The 12946-nt window shown below is 45.4% G+C and overlaps 1 protein-coding gene across 2 annotated transcripts in view; it reads right to left on the bottom strand.

The window, feature by feature from the left end:
- itga8 (integrin, alpha 8) overlaps positions 1-12276 on the bottom strand; it is a 68607-nt gene extending 56331 nt beyond the window's left edge. For both annotated transcript variants that reach the window (XR_014380661.1, XM_082962008.1), the window contains exons 1-9: positions 11753-12276; positions 10971-11119; positions 8663-8763; positions 8342-8465; positions 5816-5877; positions 2955-3000; positions 795-920; positions 646-690; positions 81-124 (exon numbers count right to left, since the gene is read on the bottom strand). Coding sequence is in view for 1 of the 2 variants with exons in the window: in XM_082962008.1 (XP_082818134.1) it covers positions 81-124; positions 646-690; positions 795-920; positions 2955-3000; positions 5816-5877; positions 8342-8465; positions 8663-8763; positions 10971-11119; positions 11753-11940 (885 nt within the window). In the remaining variant the exon portion in view is untranslated. The remainder of the gene's footprint in view (positions 1-80; positions 125-645; positions 691-794; positions 921-2954; positions 3001-5815; positions 5878-8341; positions 8466-8662; positions 8764-10970; positions 11120-11752) is intronic.
- Between the last annotated feature and the right edge of the window lie 670 nt (positions 12277-12946).

Here is a 12946-nt window from a genome sequence, read left to right as displayed (position 1 = left end):
ACTTACATATACTGTGTGTGTGTGGTGTGTGCTGCTATGCATGTTTGCATGCATGTATATGTGTGTGATTCTGTACTCACATATCCAAAGTTCTGTGCCCCTCTCGGAACCCCAGCTATTAGCTCTGGAAAGGAGAGAGGAACACACATTATATAACACTGCCTGCCTGCTCTTCTGTCTGCCTGTCTGTCTGCCTGTCTGGATGCCTGCCTTTCAGTGTGTCTCTGTCTCTAGGCCACCCTGACTGAAGACACTAAAAGCTGACAACAGATTGACTGATGACGGATGGGAGAGAGAAAGATAGAGAGACAGAGAGTGGTTTTGATCTGAGTACCTCCCCCAAACCCTGTTCCCGGTACAGACCAGACCACAAACCCAGCCCAGCAAGCTCCAGCTTTAAGGAATTCAAAGATGAGACCACAACCAGCCTACAACCACAATACAATCATAATACAACCATGTGTCAACCCTTGGTGCCATGTTTTAATTAAGAAGATGATGTAGGAGGCAGAACATATGGTTTTGTAGCAAGTTAGTTTTCTTGGTTAGTTTGCAGCGTAGTAACTAGTTACTTACTGTCCATCGGACTAGCCTCTGAAACTCTGCAAGCACCAAACACACAGGGATTAAAGTGTTGTCTTTTACCTTGCTCTGAGTCTCCTGTGAATTCCCCCACTGCCACAGAGTAACCTGTAGACAAGAGAGAGATATTAGTGAGTGAGTGTGTGAGTGTGTGTGTGTGGGGGCATGTTTGTGTGTGTAGATGAAACTGTGTGTGTGTGTGTGTGTGTTACCTAGGTAGCTGTCGTCGTGGGTATCAGCTGCAGCGTGTGTGTGTTTCTCTCCAGGGACTCTCCTGAGCACGGCTTTCAGAGAGTAACCATTCAATATCTCTGCTACGCCTGCAGTCATCACCTGACCTGGAGAGAGAGAGAGAGAGAGAGAGAGAGAGAGAGAGAGAGAGAGAGAGAGAGAGAGAGAGAGAGAGAGAGAGAGAGAGAGAGAGAGAGAGAGAGAGAGAGAGAGAGAGGAGAGAGAGAGAGAGAGAGAGAGAGAGAGAGAGAGAGAGAGAGAGAGAGAGAGAGAGAGAGAGAGGTCAGAAACACACAACGGTCAGTAACGGACAGGCCAACCCCAGACCCAATGGGGAGCAAAACTTCTGCACTGACGGGTGTCACACAAACATGCACGCCCCCACACACACTTTCCTGCCCTTTGTTATGAAACTCACAGGTATGAGGAGCTCTTCCCTGACGAAAATTGAAACACCTCGTTAGCAGGAGTTAGAATGACACACACACACTGTGTTGCAAATTTGTTATGTCTAAAAGAGGGCTTATGCTCTCTCTCTCTGCTATTGTAGCAAATGCTGTGGTGTGGAGGGGGAGGTCAGACAAACATAGGCCTACTGCTTTATCTCCAGCTGCCCTCAACCTCACATCAATCCTCCTTAATGTGGTGGGTACTGACAGAGAGAAATTGCCCCTGTCTCAGACTCCCACTTTCCCTAACTCCCTTCACAGACATGGACGCTAACCCTAATTATAGATGCATACCTACACAGACACTAACCCAAATCACAGACCTACAAACACAGACAAGACAGACCCTCTTCACAGACCATAACCACAGACACAGAAACAGACCCTCTCCAGACACACACACACACACACACACACACCATAATAACAGACAGCTCCTAACCCTAATCACAGAGACAGACCCTATCCCTCTGCAGACTTCCTCGTTACTGATAGTATAAGAGGTTCCTTCAGATCCTCTGATAATAAGCTGTATAAAAGGCTTCCCATAATAACTCAGCATAATCACCTGTGATAATAGCTGTATATTAGAGACCATAAACTCTCTGCTTTGAGAGCTTTTATAAACATCTAGAGGAAGTGTTTAAACACCAGGAAGCTGAGCCAAGCTGAGGGCAATTTCATGCCCGCACACACACACACACACACACACACACACACACACACACACACACACACAACCACACACAACCACACACACACACACACACACACACACACACACACACACACACACACACACACACACACACACACACACACACACACACACACACACACCAGGGGTATAGAGAGATCATAAACCACCTTCAACAAAGGATTAATACAACATAATATTTATTAATAAAAAGATTCATTGACTATCTATCTCTCTCTTACCCACTTCTGTCTATCTCTCCATTTTAAAGGCATATGGCAGACAGAGAAGGCAGTTCTTGTTGTAAAAGCACGTTCCTATCCTCTTTCATTTTTAAATGAATTAAGAGACTGGAGCGATATGGCGCAGAGGTTAACATGATGGGAGTGACCGTGATCAAAGGAGGAGAGTTTACTACCCAGTATTAGTACCTGTCTCTCATACACACACATAAATGCAGACTTGCATGCACACTCACCGTCACACACACACAGCTGTGTGCTAATATCCACTCAATGAAGATAAGCGAGGAGATATCAGGACAGGAAGAGTCCAACCCCCCCCCCCCCCCCACAACACAAACATCCACCCACACACCTTCAAACTTCAAGGTCCACTGTCAGACTGAAGCAGGTGTCTGCCCTCCAACACACACACTACCATGGAGAGTGGGAGTTCCTCCACACCCCATTACCCTCTGATCAGCTCATTACAACTGAGCCTAGACTCACTCAAACACTTCCTGTCAGAGAGAGAGAAGGGAGGGTCTCTCACTCTACCTTGTCCTACTCTGGCTTCTCCTGGGATCAAACTGCACATCAGGAATGAGAGAAATGAACTGGAGCAGTGCTTCATCAAATACTATGTGAATCCAGGTCTGGTGCAGGAATGTGCCTTCATCGTGCTGCTGAACTCACCTCTTTCTCCCTCTCTCTTTGTCTCTCTGCCTTTTTTTTTGCAATTCTAGTGTTTCACATAGAGGGAGCTAATGTTACCTTGCCAGTAGAAGCTTCCAGGTCCGCCCACCACCAGTGTCCCCTCCTGAGGAAGAGAAAGTCAGGGTCAGTCCAGGGTTAGGACTAACTTATTCAAGACTGGACAAAAGCTGAATTTACAGTGCCTTCGGAAAGTATTCAGACCCCTTAACTTTTTTTCACATTTTGTTATGTTACAGCCTTACTCTAAAATTGATTAAATTGTTTTATTCCACCTCATAAATCTACACACAATACCCCATAATGACAAAGCAAAAACAGGTTTTTACATATTTTTACAAATGTATAAAAAATAAATAAACAGAAATATTACATTTACATAGGTATTCAGACCCTTTACTCAGTACTTTGTTGAAGCACCTTTGGCAGAGATTACAGCCTTCAGTCTTCTTGGGTATGACACTACAAGCTTGGCACATCTGTATTGGGGAGTTTCTCCCATTCTTCTCTGCAGATCCTCTCAAGCTCTGTCAGGTTGGATGGGGAACGTCGCTGCACAACTATTTTCAGGTCTCTCTAGAGATGTCCGATCGGGTTCAAGTCTGGGCTCTGGCTGGGCCACTCAAGGACATTCAGAGACATGTCCCGATGCCACTCCTGCATTGTCTTGACTGTGTGCTTAGGGTTGTTGTCCTGTTGGAAGGTGAACCTTCGCCCCAGTCTGAGGTCCTGAGCGCTCTGGAGCAGGTTTTCATCAAGGGTCTCTCTATACTTTACTTTGCATCTTTCCCTCGATCCTGACAGGTCTCCCAGTCCCTGCAGCTGAAAAACATCCCCACCACCATGCTTCACCGTAGGGATGGTGCCAGGTTTCCTCCAGATGTGACGCTTAGCATTCAGGCCAAGGAGTTAAATCCTGGTTTCATCAGTCCAGACAATCTAGATCCTCATGGTCTGAGAGTCCTTTAGATGCCTTTTGGCAAACTCCAAGCTGACTGTCAGGTGCCTTTTACTGAGGAGTGGCTTCTGTCTGGCCACTCTACCATAAAGGCCTGATTGGTATAGTGCTGCAGAGATGTTTGTCCTTCTGGAAGGTTCTCCCATCTCCACAGGGGAACTCTGGAGCTCTGTCAGAGTGACCATCGGGTTCTTGGTCACCTCCCTGACCAAGGCCCTTCTCCCCCGATTGCTCAGTTTGGCCGGGTGGCCAGCTCTAGGAAGAGTCTTGGTGGTTCCAAACTTCTCCCATTTAAGAATGATGGAGGCCACTGTGTCCTTGGGGATCTTCAATGCTGCAGAAATGTTTTGGTACCCTTCCCCAGATCTGTGCCTCAATACAATCCTGTCTCGGAGCTCTATGGACAATTCCTTCGACTTCATGGCTTGGTTTTTGCTCTGACATGAACTGTCAACTGTGGGACCTTTTATAGACAGGTGTTTGCCTTTCCAAATCATGTCCAATCAATTGAATTTAGCACAGGTGGCCTCCAGTCAAGTTGTAGAAACATATCAAGGATGATCAGGATGGACCTGAGCTCAATTTCGAGCCTCATAGCAAAGATGTCTGAATACTTATGCAAATAAGGTATTTCTGTTGTTTTTTTTTTATTCTGAAAACCTGTTTTCACTATGTCATTATGGGGTATTGTGTGTAGATTGATGAGGATTTTTTTTAAATCCATTATAGAATAAGGCTGTAACGTAACAAAATGTGGAAAAGGGGAAGGAGTCTGAATACTTTCTGAATGCAATGTATATACATCTGGGTCGGGCCGAGAGCCCCTGATCATGACCCCACAGAATCATATAAGCGACGATACTTAATCTGCTTGTGTTAAACCAAATTCAATGCACTTTAAAGGCCCAGTGGAGTCAGAAACATGATTTTCCTGTGTTTTATATATATTTCCACATTATGATAATGCCCTTTTAGTGTAAGAGCTGTTTGAAAAGACCAACTGAAATGCCAGCCCATTTTGTTGGGTTGTAGTTTTGGCCTGACTGGTGTCATCACCAGGTAGTACATTAGTTAATAGATCAATAAGAAAGTCTGTTCCAAACCTCTCTGCCAATAACAGCTAATTTTCAGTTATCCCCTCCCCACTCAGACCACTCCCAGACAGTTATAGCAAAATTCTTGCTTTTGAAATTGCTCTTTGCTAAGAAGCGATTTATTTTTATTTTTACCCTTTTAATCAGAACCAATCACAGTAAGGTACTTCATTGTTACCCAAAACATGTTTTAATATTCAGATAAAAATGGTTGCATTGGACCTTTAAGTGGTCTTGCTCGTCCTGACTTACCTGTATACACACTGATTGATAAACATTGAAGAAACAATCATAAAAGACAATGTGTGTGTGCCTGTTTGTTTCTCTGTGTGTGTGTGTGTGTGTGTGTGTGTGTGTGTGTGTGTGTGTGTGTGTGTGTGTGTGTGTGTGTGTGTGTGTATACTGTCTTCAGTCATCCATGTGTACTTCCTGTTGAAAATGACAGCTTCCTGTACAAGAGGGTACATTGAGCAGAGATGAAGAGGGTTCAGATGTTCACAGGAGCAAGGCCCTCTGTGATTGAAACGGACAAAGTTGCATGCCTCCTAGCACTCTCCCCTCTAACCCTTATTGTGTGTCTCTCTATTGTCTTGAGAGAGGACGGGTCAGACGGAGAGAAAGAGAGGATGAGGATGAGGAGGAGGGAGGGTGTTATGACAAACATGTATTTTTACATACACACACACACACACACGTCTTGGGAATATTTTGACTCGGCTGTGATTGTGTGAAAATAACTAAGGGGTTCTCTCTATATTGAGGATTGTCATGACATGGACGGTGATGAGGATGTCATGACATGGACGGTGATGAGGATGTCATGACATGGACGGTGATGAGGACGTCACGTGGGTAGTGATGGTTGTTACCTTGGTGAAATCCACACTGAACCCGGCCTGGCAGAAACCCTGTCCCTCCGGGTCTGGATCATCTGACAAACACAATCACACACCATATCAGACCATCGTTTCAACCCTCCTATGGTGAATTGTTATTAGTTGCAGTGTTACAAAAAGTCTAACCCTGACCCTCCAAGGAGCTCTAACTTTACCTCTCCACTATTCCATATGTCCAAACTCTATGTGGAAGAAATCAGAGTGCATGGCGTGTGTGTGTATATAAACCTGGCTGATAATGAATCATTCCCCGTGTTCCAGAGGCACCCCGAGGAGAGGTGAAATGAGTCGTAACCACACACACACACACACACACACACACACACACACACACACACACACACACACACACACACACACACACACACACACACACACACACACACACACACACACACACACACATGCACACACGCACACACATACTGACTGCTATGTGTGTAAGCTCGGAGGTCATAAATCCACATTAAAATCTAAACAAGGAGCTCCCAGAGAGAAAGGTTGAAACACGCACACTGGGTTGGAAACATTACAGAGACTGAGTGTTTGTGTATATGTGTATGTGTGCGTGCGCGAGTGCAGGTGTGCTGGGTTTGTACAGTAGCATTGTGCGTCCAACCACCTTGGGACCATCACGTTGATCTCAATAAAAACTGTCCAATAGAGTAGAATGTTTTATGTTTTTCTTTTAAGTTGTTTGACGTCGATGTTGTCAAATCTCACTAACAACATAAAACAAACCCTTAAATAACCTCCAGAATCACTAAAACACCAGATGTGTGTGTGTGTGTGTGTGTGTGTGTGTGTGTGTGTGTGTGTGTGTGTGTGTGTGTGTGTGTGTGTGTGTGTGTGTGTGTGTGTGTGTGTGTGTGTCAGGATGTTTGTGTAGAGAGTCAATGATAAGAGTTGTGTATTAGGTTGTACGGTATTCAGATTTTCATGTCATACCTTCCTTCTCTCATACTGGGATTTACGGTATTACCGGCAAAGCACACAAGTGGGGGCTAAAAACGCAAGAAAAGCCCATTGGGCCTCTATTCCCAGAATGCTAATAAAATTTGCACAAACTAATAGTGAAATTACATAGCTAAATACTAACAAGCGAAAACAAACATAAACTAATTGCAGACAGGCAAAAACAGCTCATGAAGTTACACAAGCATAGCTAGTAGCTACCAAATGTCCTTTTCGGTGTGTGTGTGGACGTTTCCAAGCAAAAGTGAACAAGAGATGTTGTGGAAATGAACAAAGTTGTGATGCGTGCTTTTCAAAAAGAAGAGCAGCATGTGTACACGGAGTAGATGGGAGATGAACGGGGGAGAAAAAAATGATTGGTAGATCCACAGGGAAAAAATGGCAGCAATACAGATAACTCATCCAGAGCTCTTTGACTTCTGGCAGAAAGCCATTATTTAGCAGTGATTTGCATGCAAGTGTAACTTCATCACCTCATGTGCGCTGCACAACAGAGACTCGCAGATAGATATAGAGAGCTATGGTCTCACCAGCTCGCTTTCTCCCATTGTGCTATTTACAAACAAACACGTGACTGGCTCAACTGTTCTGGGGAACTACTGTAAGCTTCATCTAAAATAATGTGACAGGTTAAAATGAAGAACGCAACCTGCTTTATCTCCTAACGTATTGCACAAGTTGACTGCAGGTAATAACTTAAAAAGTAGCTACAAATATTCAAATGAATTGAAAAACGTTTGTTTTGACAGTATTGAAAAACCATCCCGTGGCTTTTTTTAAATACCCCGCTATACAGTATATACGGTATACCGCCCAAACCTAGTTGTGTGTTCCAGTGGGTGTTTACAAATGGCCACCTGATAGTGACCTTAGCTTCTTATCCTGCTAATGGTTTTGACTGTAGCCTGTTAGTCTCCAGCCATAGACAGTATATCGGAGTACTGAGTATCTAGCCTCTTTTACTACAAGACGCTGTTGTCTTGCAATTTGGTGTGTGTGTATTAGGGCTGGAAATTGCCAGGGTTTTTCATGATTCTATACATATTGCAATTCGCTACTGCGATTTTATTGCAATTTGATGTTCCAAATATATTGCTCACTATTCTGCATGTCTGCTGCAGAGAGACAAGAGAGAGCATGAGAAAATCAGCCATGGAAATAAAAATGCTGAAAACATGTTGGCTCACTATTTAAAAAGAAGATTGTGAACAAGCTATAGGATAAAAAATACCTGAGTTTTGGCGCAGGTTCAGCCGATTAGCTAACGCTACCTAGCATCAAAAAATGTATAAATACATTTTACAAATCGATACTTGGAGTCAAAGTATCGATATAACATCATAGATTTTTTCCCCAACATCACAAGTGCGTATGTGTGTTCGTGTGTATGTGTTTGTACGTTTTGTGTGTGTGTGTGTGTGTGTGTGTGTGTGTGTGTGTGTGTGTGTGTGTGTGTGTGTGTGTGTGTGTGTGTGTGTGTGTGTGTGTGTGTGTGTGTGTGTGTGTGTGTGTGTGTGAACTCACTGGTCCTACAGGGTGAGTATTCTGCGTAGGCGCTGAAGTTCTGCACGGCAACATAGCAGGTTCCTACCGGGTCCTTCTCACCGTTCACCTTCACTGTACGCCAGTGGTAGAGAGGAGCACAGGCCTAGACACACAAACGCACACACACACACACACACACACACACACACACACACACACACACACACACACACACACACACACACACACACACACACACACACAACATGTATATGGCTGGTTCAAAGTGTATTAGTTAACCATAGCACTGATGGTTTACATGTATGACAGGTTAGGGTTAGACAGAATATCATTCCTCACCACCACTTTGCCTTTGTGAGTTCTAACTGAGGCTCCAAACCACTGGTGAGACTTGAACTCCAGAGGCTCCCTGGTGCCATTAACCTTAATCATCCTGTTATCTATAGAGAGAGATGGAGGGAGGGAGGGAGGGGGAGGGAGGGAGGGGGGGGGAGGGAGGGAGGGAGGGAGGGAGGGAGGGAGGGGGGGGGGGGGGGGGGGGGGGGGGGGGGTTTAATTATGGCATCAATCGACCTGGCCCAGCCCTAATAGGTCTAGTCTCTGTACAACATGGGTCATGCCTGTCTATACACCATGGAAGGCCCAGATTTGGAAGCTAACTAAAGTAACACTAACTTTTTGAAATGTTTCTATTGAAGTTTCTAGAAATACACCTTGATCTTTAATGTCCATTGTCATGCTATAAATGTGTATGACTGTGTGTGTGTGTGTGTGTGTGTGTGTGTGTGTGTGTGTGTGTGTGTGTGTGTGGTGTGTGTGTGTGTGTGTGTGTGTGTGTCAGTGGGTGTTAGCCTGCTCCAGTGCAGATCCTTTCCTGTGTTATTGAAGGCCAGCTGGGCCTGTTTAGAGAGACGGAGTCTCTACACCTCATAAAACACCAGCAACCTACACACACACACACTGAAGACTGCAGTTTCTCCCGGCCCATTCTAGACGACAAGGTAAGAAAGAGATGAACTAATTATGAAATTTGAGTGAACTATCCCCATATGTCTTGTGTCATGTTTTGTCATTAGAATGACCTCATGCACACCTGCACACTGTTCCTAACCTCTAACCCAGTAAGTGGCTTGGTCTCTTCCCTTTGACTGTACCAGGCCAGGCGCACCACAGCCATGCCACTGATCGCCATATTGCACACTCTCTACATTTACATTTACATTTAAGTCATTTAGCAGACGCTCTTATCCAGAGCGACTTACTAGTCTTATTGCTTAATTCCTTCAATCTCTCTCTCCTTCCCTCTCCTCTCCCTGTCTTTCTCCCTGACTGAGGCCCTACCCAGTATGGCTCCGTCTGTGTGTGTGTGTGTGTGTGTGTGTGCGTGCGTGCGTGCGATGATAGATTATATGCGTGGGTGTGTGTGTGTGTGTCTCTCATGTCGCTGGTTTGTACCTGTATTAATGAGGCTACAGTAACTCTAGCCATATCCACCATATCCTTGCACATCAATCACACACACACACACACGAACACACACGCACACACACACACACACACACACACACACACACACACACACACACACACACACACACACACACACACACACACACACACACACACACAGACACACACACACACACACACACACACACACACACACACACACACACACACACACACACAAGGATGAATTTGAAGATCTAATAAAAAGCAGACCTCCCCTCCCTCGTATCCCCTCCAGTCTCAGAGGGAAACTAAATTCCCATGTGCTCACAGTTTACCCCCCCTAGCCCCCTGACCGCTTCATACACACTCACACTTTACCCCTCCCCCAGGATAATTGAGTGAGTGATGGAGTGAGAGAGAGAGAGCGAGAGCGAGAGAGGAAGCGAGGCAGAGATTTAGGGAGAACGAGAATAGAGGAGTTATTAATCTCTATGAAATTGATTGCCCATCCTATCAGAATAGACCGATTAGTGCAACAGGAAGTCGTTTTTCAGTAAAGAACCAGAGGTGACAGTACCAGAATTCCAGAACACCAGACAGACAGATGCATTCAGCCACCACCCACCAACATATCTTTCTCATAGAAATGAATAGTAGTTATTTTTCTATGGCCCTCTTCATACACACTCCAGCTGACAATGACCATATGGATCATCACACACACGCACGCACGCACACACACACACACACACACACACACACACACCACACACACACACACACACACACACACACACACACACACACACACACACACACACACACACACACACTCACAAACACACGGAACATCCACACACTTCCACACATTAGTGGTGAGTGCGCTCTCGTGTTCTGTTATTTGTCCGGATGAAGTGCATCGGGTGAAATTACACTTCTAACAGGAACACACACACACACGTACGGTTCTTCTGTGCTCCTGAAACCTGAAGCCAACCACATGGGCAGGAGTTAACCCCTTCATACTCACTCATGAACTTTATGCGAGCAGAACTAGCACACACACACACGCGCACACACGCACGCACGCACGCACGCACGCACGCACGCACGCACACACACACACACACACACACACACACACACACACACACACACACACACACACACAGGTACACAGCATGGTGTAACTCACTGGCGTTGTCGAAGGGTATCTGTGTACAGCTGTAGCGCTGCTTGGTGGGGTCAGGGTTTGGGGGATAGGGACAGTAGTAGACTGCTCCTCCCTCTATGATGCCTGGCTGGGACGTGTTGGCCTTGGGCGCTCCCACCAACACACTCAACCTGCAGGGACACAGTCATGACTGAGATATAATGCCACTAACCGAATGTTCACACACACAACCTAAGAGAAATAAATGGTATTTAACACACAGAGACACACACACTGCTAGAGAGACAGATAATTACACACATTCATTGGGCAAGACACATGAATATTTTTGTCATTTAGCGGAAGCTCTTATCCAGTGTGTAAAACTAAGGAGCTGAAACATGAAACATGATAGGAGCATCTTGGTAATAAAACAGTCCTCAGTTCCTTTACAAATCCCAGCGCTCATCACAGAGTCAGCACAGAAAGCACAAGTACAGTAGGCTACCAGCACTATGAAATATTGGTGTGCTTGGAAAACTGTCCCAACGTAGTCTACTATTCTGTGACATTTGTAACTGTATTTGTGTTCACTTGCAAGACGAATTTCCTGTTGAAATAATGATATTTCTATTCTACTATTTTATTAGGAGATTGAACCCATCTCTCTGTTCAGCATGTTTTTTTCTGGGAATCCAGACTTAATTCATATTAACCCAACATGAACCCGCAGACTTTTGTAGGCTGTTCGAAATTGAAATTTACAATATAAAAAATGCAATGTTTTAAAGTGATAGTTGTGGTCTCGGACTGTTGTCACTCACGTGCTGCTTTCGGGGGTCGGTCGGTAGAAGTCCACGGAGTAACCAAAGTAGCTCCCCTCTGGTCCTCCATACACCGCCGGGCGCTCCGCATGCAGGTTGAACCCTGAGACCACCGAAAGGACCAGCCACAGCACCGACACCACGCGACACAACATCCCACCGAACGCGCACATGCTATGGGCACACATTAACACCTTCCCCACAGCCAGACCAGTAGTCTATCACACCGCTTGAATCCGTTTGCAAGGAGAGATAGATAGATGATAGAAGAGATGGAGCGAGAGAGATGTTTCTGTCCTGCAAGGTGAGTTATCCCAAGTTGTGGCCGTGCGTTCCGCTCTCCCTTCTGTCTCCCACACAAGCTACACACACACTCTCCTCCGGGTCAGAACTATTGATGCTCTCACTCACACACACTCTGCAGCCTGTAGCCAGACTCTCCTGTCGCTGCGGCGGCGCGCTTGTATTCAGTGCGCGCCCCGGTTGCGCAACACTTCGACCCCGGCGCCCCCTTCAAGACCGCATCCAGACCACATCAGAACGCGCGCCAAGGGGCTGCGTCATCAAGCTATCGTTTTATGGGGAAAAAAAGCGATTTTCTAATTTCGTAGGTTTTGATCGTGAAGCAATAAATATTATAAAGTGGATGTATTAATTATCTCTCTCTTTCTCGCTCACACGCACGCACAATGGCCATATAATATGACATGCCTTCAGTCAGTGTGGTGATACTGATATGTCTGATATTACAGATCTCGGGTTTCGCGGTGTTTTATTATTAAACCGTTTATTCTGACCGCGCCGGTTTAATGAGGTGTGTTTCCTTCCATTAAAGAATAATCACCGGTAATTATCTCGCGTAATTATTACTAAGATCTAAAGTTAAACACGCCAGCCTGAGCACTAAAACTAAAGACGGGTTAGGCCTATCACGTTGTATGTGTGTGTCTAAATGTGTTTGTGTATAGGCCTATGTGTGTGTGTGTGTGTGTGTGAGATGGGTTTTCAACGCACGCGTTACCAATCCCCCTGTCGCCCGCGAGTCCTCTCCCAAAAGTTAAGCTATAAATAAACTCGTAGCCTATTCTGATCCAGACACAACTTGTGGGTGTGCGTTTTTTAGACATCTTGCCTGCATAGCCTACATCCTGTAGATATACAGTGTAATCTTATCAAAGCAGAAAATTCCACTAT

The sequence above is a fragment of the Salmo salar genome, chromosome 02 (genome assembly GCF_965601325.2).
Source record: "Salmo salar chromosome 02, fSalSal1, whole genome shotgun sequence".
Classification (NCBI taxonomy): domain Eukaryota; kingdom Metazoa; phylum Chordata; class Actinopteri; order Salmoniformes; family Salmonidae; genus Salmo; species Salmo salar.
Note: the sequence above shows the minus strand (reverse complement) of the source record. Positions and strands in the feature narration are given on the sequence as shown.